This window comes from Habropoda laboriosa, unplaced genomic scaffold (genome assembly GCF_001263275.1).
Source record: "Habropoda laboriosa isolate 0110345459 unplaced genomic scaffold, ASM126327v1 scaffold62, whole genome shotgun sequence".
NCBI classification, from domain to species: domain Eukaryota; kingdom Metazoa; phylum Arthropoda; class Insecta; order Hymenoptera; family Apidae; genus Habropoda; species Habropoda laboriosa.
Genome location: NW_017100177.1, coordinates 342,895 through 351,149, shown reverse-complemented (window position 1 = coordinate 351,149; position 8,255 = coordinate 342,895). Strand labels below are relative to the sequence as shown.

The 8,255-nt window shown below is 41.4% G+C and overlaps 2 protein-coding genes across 3 annotated transcripts in view; both read right to left on the bottom strand.

Moving 5' to 3' along the window:
- Positions 1–1,180: 1,180 nt before the first annotated feature.
- LOC108578898 lies at positions 1,181–3,502 on the bottom strand. Its single transcript, XM_017942310.1, has 7 exons — positions 3,475–3,502; positions 2,743–2,989; positions 2,100–2,235; positions 1,814–2,025; positions 1,609–1,755; positions 1,357–1,530; positions 1,181–1,289 (listed from the first exon to the last, which is right to left on the bottom strand). The coding sequence occupies exons 1-7, from the start codon at positions 3,488–3,490 to the stop codon at positions 1,181–1,183; spliced, it is 1,041 nt and encodes a 346-aa protein (XP_017797799.1). The 5' UTR covers positions 3,491–3,502.
- A 2,519-nt stretch (positions 3,503–6,021) lies between these two features.
- The window catches only part of LOC108578896, a 15,475-nt gene continuing 13,241 nt past the window's right edge, over positions 6,022–8,255 (bottom strand). The window contains exon 3 of one of the 2 annotated variants that reach the window (XM_017942307.1): positions 6,022–7,408. In XM_017942307.1, the coding sequence (XP_017797796.1) occupies positions 6,210–7,408 (1,199 nt within the window). In that variant the 3' untranslated portion in view covers positions 6,022–6,209. The remainder of the gene's footprint in view (positions 7,409–8,255) is intronic. The other variant, XM_017942308.1, reaches the window with a different exon arrangement.

The following is an 8,255-nucleotide window of genomic DNA, read 5'->3' as shown; positions in this document are numbered from 1 at the left end:
CTCGATCATTCTCCCAAAAACCCGAGAAAATTCACCGAAAATTTCCTCCGAAAGGTTATAACAGCTTTACACTTTACAATTTCCCTTCGATAATCCACGCCTTTTGAACAATATGAATAACGTCATGGCACTCGGTGCACGCGATTCACTTCAGACTGTCCAGATTGATCTGTTCCCCGGAAATTCTAATTGGGGAGGAAGAAGTCTCACGATGAACGAGTATCCAAGTAAAATTCAATCGATCCACGACGAAGTGAGTTTTTCTTTTTTTAAAAAGTTACTCGACAATTTTCGATCTGCAAATTAAAAAAAAAACAGTTCCACTCGAAGTGATTAAAAACACTGGAATGATTTTCCAGGTGATCGATCATGGATTTCCTTCGCGAGCAATTCGAAACGAAGTGACTGTGAAACAGGAGAAAATTGGTCGTACGAGAAGTAGCGAAAACGAGATACTTGCAACTGGTCAAGCTTTATTACTGTCCGCTTGTGTGCTACTATTGTCTTATTATAGCGTTCGTTACGATAGAGCGGAGTATAGTATCTTGGAAAATGGCAAAATAGCCAGAGGTTATAGTAACAAGGCCGTGTTAACACTGGTTTTGGGCCATTCTGTTCTTTATTCTGTGAATTCTATGCTGGCTATTGGTATGCTTGTCTATTCTCTCGGTTCGGTGAGGAATTTCTCGGATTAGAATGTAATGAAAAAGTGCAATTTATTGTTTCTTCATTTTCTTTTTTATTTTATTCGATACATTTATCAGAAAAATCCATGGTGGAGTCTTCCAGCGATAGTTCTCTGTCTGGTTGATCTTGTGTACGACGTGAGCGCTGCCATAATCGCCATCTGGCTATTTTTCTCTCACTTGCCGCTGCTAACTGCCTTGCTTTTCACAGTTGGAATCATTCTGTTAATCAGTACGTTCTACCAAATCTTCGTACTTCCATTGTAGAATTTCTTCATCGTGAATTTTCCCATTTAGTCGGAGAAATTTGGATATGGATGGGCGTTCTCCATTTGTACGAGCAGAGAACGTTTAAATAGAAGAAAAATTTCACGGGGAAGAAAATTGAAGAACAAGATGGAAGATTAGTTTTTTTTCTTTTTTCTTGAAAAATTATACTTTATGAACTACGCTTGTACACTTTGTAATAAAATACATTCTTATATATATGTCAGTCATGTTACGTGCATCACTATACTCGAATAAACGACAGGACAATCGAAAGCATCCGTGGGACATTTTGGTTTCGAGTCGAGAATCCTGATTTCCGGGCAATAGTTCAATCTTGAGAAACAAAACGAAATAATTCGTCGATTAGTTGGAAGTTTCGTTCGATCAGCTTGAATTTTACCTTGGACAATATCTCTCCGTAGCTTCTTTCCACGTGTAGTTCTTGTTCTGATAGTTTCTCGATATTTCGTGGACAATGAAACCCATGAAAGCTTGGCAAGGTACCCCTGTTAATTGGATATCGTTCTCTGGCTCGACGGTAGCCATTTTGTCGGGCAAACATTCGTCTCTGTTACTGTCAATCGAATACACGCAATTTTTGTAGATCAGTTTCTTTTTAAATTATCAATTTTTTACGTTCGTCTCCTCTCACTTGCAAAGAAAGCTCTTCACAGTGTCCAAAGTGCAGAACATGTTCGGCCTCAGTGCAACTCCAGGCACGCTCCAAAGTAACTGCGCTCTGGCCGCCATTTCTAGCACCTTCTCGTCCAATATTTTCGCAATTTTCGATAATTTCGAGCTGTAAAATCGTTCTGTGAATTATTCGAATCATATGGAAATTGGTATTTAATTCGTACCCTCTGAAGAATTTATCGACCGACACGTCCATGTTCCTTATGTTTCCATTCTCGTGGGCCAATCGTTGCCTGAGCCTGTCTTCTGGAGTCAGCATAGGGGAACGATAGCTATTCGAATCATTCGATGCAGATTCCAGCCTCGTTCTATTAATAACAGGCTCGTTCGAGCTGGCCGTAATAGGCTCATCCTTCATCAAATTTATCAGATACACCTACGGTACAAATTTCCATTGTCATTCCTCCGAATGGTTGGTAAAATTCGGGATTTCCAGGTGGAAGGATTTACATTGAAATCGGGATGTCTTCGAGCCGCGGTCTCGATGTAGCAGAATTCCTTGGTGGACCAATTCTGGTTGGCCAGTTTGAAGAAGTACACGTTAGGCGAGGCTCCGAATCCTTCCAGGATTGGAGTTCCTTCTATTCTAAAATTTTCAATACTTAAGACGTTATTTCGCTACTTAGCAAATGAGACAGTGAGAAGGTAAAGTGACTCTAACCGCGTCGAATTAAATTTGTTAAATTTTTTTTATTTGTGAAGAGTTAAGCTCGACACTAAAATTGGAGGAATTTCAAAAAGTGGAGTTAATCATTTTGGCCTCTGAATGGGTCAATTAACGAGCGTTGGCATTCTGTTGCGAAAGAGAAGAAAAGAGTTACACTGTATACGTAAAAAAGGAAAGGGAACTGAAGTATAGTGGAAAAGAGGAAAAAAGAGTTACGCTGTATAAGTAAAAAAGGAAACTGAGGATTAAGATTAATAACTGATTAACATCAGAAATAGTGAAAGCGAGGAAGAATTTTCTCTAGAAAAATTGAACACAGCGCGATTGCGTAAACGTTACACGCTGGTTTTCATAATTTCCACGCGATAGTCGACGCGTCGAAAGATTATTCTAAAAGATGCGAGCGTTACGAAGAAAGTATGGCACCTGTTACCAACAACAGTGGGCACGCAAATGGCCACTGTGACGAAGATGAGGAAGACCAAGCTTGCTACGATCAGGCAGGCAGCCAGAAAAGCGAAGAACAGATCCGCCGGCCATTTTCGTAGCTGATTGACCACGCCTTTGATTATCGGCGTTTCATAATGCCTCTCGGTGAATCTCTCTGAGAACCTGGCGTGTTTGTCACCGTGATCGTTTGCGTAGAGGAGTGACACGTCCTCTCTAAACGGGTCTAGAAAATTTCAGGCAATGAAATACAGTCTAAAATACACTTTGCATAATGTTTGATTATTCATTCTGTGAAAATAGAGCTTCGAATGATATATCAATTGTAGAATATCGATAGGATGAAATTTGACAAATCTGGCGCCTTTCTAGTTTATTTGAACTACCCCATGAAAGATACAGAAGGTATTTTGGTCCGTGGCCAACCGCGTACTCGCTTGAAGCGTCTCCAAAATCGATTCCCTCGAAAATGGAGCTTCGTGGGTAAAAATCTGTTCCATTTACCATTCTACCGCTAAAAGAAACCTCGACAGAATGAATTTACTCTCGTTTATTCGTTAATTCACCGTTCGAATTGAATCTTTCGATCTGTTTTATCGGAAAGTCGATTCTTTTTTTCTTTGAGATTTTTCTAATTCGAAAGAAAATGATTTTTAACGATGCAGTAGTTGATGTAACAGTTTTTAAGGGGAATTTACTTGGATCACTTACCCCTCGTGTTCCGCATAACGTCTTCTACTTTCACACTGCTAATATTGTCCCCAAGTTCGGCCGTTTATGCTGTTAGTCCGATCCGCCAAGTCAGCATTTCGTAATGATTGGCCGTATTTAAATTGAGACACGAGGATTTTGCCAGAGCTACGGAGGTGAGCCGAGTCGCGCGGTTGGCATAATGTTCAAAGTGGAGCATCGAAAACCGTTTCGACCGAACGAATATATACTTACACGATATGGGGATCCTCGGTGTGGGGCAGACGGAAAAGGTTATCGTCTGGTGCTCGCTTGTTTCTCTCGATACACGGAACAGTTGATTGTCACGTGAAATTTTAAATCGTAGTTTTTTTGCCAATTTTTCTCTGGTGCGTGCCAATCTCTGTGACTCCGCGGAGATTTGAATGGTTTAACGGGAATTGGTCAATTTTTTTTGCTGGTTTTATCTCGGAGAACAGGATTTTCCAATTACGAAGCAACGAATTTCGAATTCAAATACTTTATGTTTTACTTGAAATTTAAAGAGATGAATTTTTCTACGTGAAATAGCTTAAGGAATTGAAATTTTCTACGTTACGACGGATGCTTCTTTTCTATTTTTAAGAACGGTGACAAATTGAGTCTGTTTGAAAACCGTACGAAATTACCGACTTTTGATTTTTTTATCAATCTTTCCAGATTTTCAAGCGTGCAAAGCTTGAAGAAGATTGAAAATGTGTAATTTCGTATGTTTCGAAAATTTGCATTCGCTGAACGAAATGAACCAAGTCCAGTTAAAAAAATACCTACCTTCCGTCGACTCTTCGTTTATTAAAATTGAATAATTGCACAAACGAAAGGGTAGCAAAGTGAATAAAAAACGAGTGTAAATAGGTTTCGAGTGGTCTTTATTACAAATAATATTTTCACAATTTACGCTAGAAGTCACGATGGCAGGTATCCATGTCGCTGAAGAACACTCGGATCTACCATTTCAACCGAGGTTCCCTCCGCTTAATTAATATCAGATAATTAATTCGATCTGACTCGCCCTCGAATCAAACAACCGAGAAATTTCACCAACTGGCTGTCGATTTCATGCAAACCTATTTTCTTTCTCTCTCTTTCTCGATCGATCGATAATGTCTTTTTCTATTCTGAACGTTTCTACGTATATAAAAACGCCGAGTTAGTGCTTAGAAATACCGTGTAAGCAATAAATATCAACGACGCTAATTTATTTCGACAGTGAAAACGCGCGTTACCTTCTTTCGCCGATAGAAAGTAAAACAAGGCACTTTTTCTTTTTGCACTAGAATCGTTACTCTGCTCTCTCTCTCTCTCTCTCTCTCTCTCTCTCTCTCTCACTCTCACTCTCTCACTCTCTTGGAAGTATAGTAATGTAGGATTTTCGGATCGACTCTCTGTCGTCGATAGACTTTCAAGTTTCCAGAATAATTGACGAGGAATTAATTAGAATTAGATTGGAAGTTCGTGGCTCTGGAAACTTTTCCGCTTGAACACTAGTGAAGTAATTAATTATCATCCGACGACTTTAGTCGATCATCGTTAAAACTTAACATTCTAGCATTTCGTTTGTACATTCTATATTTGCAAAAATATATCTTTCGTCGCTCTTTAACATCTAATCGATTGTTTTTTTTTTAATATCTAAATCTAACGAGCATGCCAAAAAAAAGACTTCGTAAGATTGAACAGTGTGTGTTTGTCGAGGTCTTTGAATTTCCTTGTAAACATGTGTAGATAAATTGATGATTAATCGCATGTCTCGTTCTTCAAATTTCTTCGAGAATATTTCTAACGAAGCTTCCCGGAATCTTGTTGCTTTTTTTTTTAAAAAAAAAAAAAAAAAAAAAAAAAAAGAAAGAAAACAGACGAATATCACTAATTTGATCGATTCTCTCTCGATAATTGCGCAGAGAAGCTTCGCGCGAACCGACCTGCGGTTTAGAGTGATTCGCAATCATCGTAATATAACGAATCAGAAGTTAATTGTGTATCCTATAATGTAGTTGGAAAAATTGCTACTACTCTGTGTCGACCTGTTCGTCGACACATTTTCTTTATACTCCTCTTCAACCCTCGAACACGATCAGCCAGAATCAATCAGGTATTTAGCGTGCTAATTTACTTTTTCAAATAGTTTCAACGGTGTATTACAACAGCGCCGAGTATAAGAACAGTTACAGGAGAATCGAAAATCAAGAAACACACTTAGAAAATTTCTCGGAGAACCCCTGACGCATGGCAACACGCCTAGCACATCAAAGATTCATTTTCCTCTTGTCGTCCCTTAGAATTCCGTGAAGAGACGCTTTTAAAAGGAAAATACGTCGGTGAACTAGCGTTTAAAACATTTGATCTAACTCTCGATCTGACGAAAATCCAGCTAAACCGAGTTGTACAGCAACACTGTGCATATCCGGATCAGCGAAAGGGTGAAAAAATCGAGACACCAGAGGAGAAAGCGCTCGAATTCCTACCTCACCCAGAAGAATTCACAAAGAGAAGTAAAAAAGAAAAAAAAAACCATGGCAGTGGTGCAACGTGAAACGTTGTATCTTTCAATTACCCAATCGCAATTCCGACATCGTTGATCGAGGGTTGAATAACCAACCGCGAATACCTTGTTTCGGAAGTAGAACGCTAGTTTCGACTGTACAACACGATTGCACTGGCACTTATTAGAAGCGGTGTACGTATGTTACATTCGGGAGAAAGGCACACTTTCCTCGTCATACGCTCGTGTAAGAGATCGCCGTCTGTTTTACCGTATTCTTCTCGTTGTATTTGCGAGAATTACCGTCGTTGGTCGAATTTTTCGCCGATTCCTCGCTGTCCAACGAGCTGTTGTCGCTGTGCGGCCTGGACAATGCCTCGTTCACGTCCTGAAGCTGCGCGTTCTCGTAGCTCCTTCTGTTCCTCGTGACCACAGCTTCGTTATGGAGTCGAAGATCCTTCCTGACGTACTCTGGACTGGAACCCCATTGAGTTCCTTCGTAGAAACCAGATTCCGGGGAGAGATCGGATACCGGGGAGATCGGTAACGTTGGTACCAACGATCGACGACACTTGGCGGAGGAGTTGTACCCGTTCGGTGATAAATTAGGGTCTGACAACGAAGTTCTGTTGTCTTCGGACGACAGTAACTCCTGCATACGAGGCGACTTAACAGATTTCTCCATTTCGATCATCAATCTGTCGTCGTTCGAGTTCAGCCTTCCTCTGGGATCTGGCTCGAAACTTTCCTTCGTCTCTTTCACGCTGATATTCTTCCTCATAGCGTTCAATCTCTCTCTGCTACCAGTGTGACGTCTAGCCGAGGTGAAACTCTCTCTGTGACCAGTTTCCACGCTCTTGTTGTCCAAAGGTATTAACAAGTACTTCCTGGAGCCAGTCAGATTCCTCCTTGACCCATCCAGCGACCTCTTCTCCTCCTCCAAGCCTCTCAGAATATTCTTGTGATAGAGACTCCTCCTGGAACTGTGCAACGATCTTCTCTCTTCGTCCAGCAACGGATGTCTCACTGTACTCCTTCGACTAGCCGATCTCAACAATGGACTACCCTCTCTGAACGCCTCTGGCTCCTCGAAGATGATCTCCCTGCTGTTCTTCAGGATCTCCCTGTTCACTGCCTCGGGTAACTGCTGCAGATCTACTTCGCCCATCACCTGGATACCGTCAGGATCTAAATCGAGGATCTTGCTGTGACTATGGTCGCGATTAGGCAATGCAGGACCGTGGTAAATAGAATCTCTGCAGGCGTTCCGACAGGTGGTCGCCTCGTCGGCACTGGTCTCGCTTCTACCGCTGTCCACGTAGTGCAGAGGATGCGTGTGTTGATGATGACTGACCATAGCCATTGGACGATGACCGTAGTGACACTGGCTGTCGTGATAGGACTCAACTAGGAAGTCCTCGTCGACTATAACACCTGTAAAGTGGTCTTCTACTTAGAGGAATTTGGAGCTTGGTTAAAACCAATGGATAGGACGTGTGTGTGTGTGTGTGTGTGTGTGTGTTTGATCTTAGAATAAGGCAAATTTGTGTGGTTAATCGTGTGAGGAATGCATGCTTCGACTTTGACGTTTGTGTAGAGATGATTTCGAAAAAATATGTGACTCAGCATTACTTGAACCTATTACGATAACCCTTTACCAACAACCTCTCATCGTGTCGTGTCATAAAACAATCGATGCTCAGCGAGAAGGACAACACGAGGGACAGATACAAGCTTATCGAACGTTCGAGATACACCTTTTCCCCCTGATCCCCCAAAAGAAAATGCACTCTTTCAAAATAATTCCTTCACTCTGTTCCAAAAAGCTCTTCTTCTTTCTTTCTTTCGTTTTCTCTTCGAATCCACTCTCGGTCGCTCCGCCTCTCGATCACTTTCTATCGTATATTTGTTAGTTGAAACGTGAGGCACAGTGTGTATCCGTTGGATTCGTTCAGACTCCCGGGCAGTCGTCGATCGATGGAATGTCAATGTGAAGTTTCGATGATCCGTGTCCTTGGGAGGTAAAGTATTCAGCTGTGTCCAGTTGCGTAGTCGTGCTGCTGCTGTTCAATATCACCGGAGCGGATTTCGGCTCGCTAGGAATTTTCCGCAGACCTCCATCTACGGTTATATCCAGCACCAAAAAGATAGGTCAGAGACGTTCGAACGTGAACACAAAGAAAAGCCCATTTTTTTTTTTTTTTTGCAAAGAAGAAGAAGCTGGCGAGATTTTGTCTTTTTTGCTTAGGAGAGGCGTAGTACATAGCAAAGCAGAACGAAG

Coding starts and splice junctions, on each gene's coding strand:
- LOC108578898 (XM_017942310.1), bottom strand. Junction 1,531..1,608: donor GTGAAGAGCTTTCTTTGCAA/GTGAGAGGAGAC, acceptor TTCGATTGACAG/TAACAGAGACGAATGTTTGC. Junction 1,290..1,356: donor ACGGAGAGATATTGTCCAAG/GTAAAATTCAAG, acceptor TTGTTTCTCAAG/ATTGAACTATTGCCCGGAAA.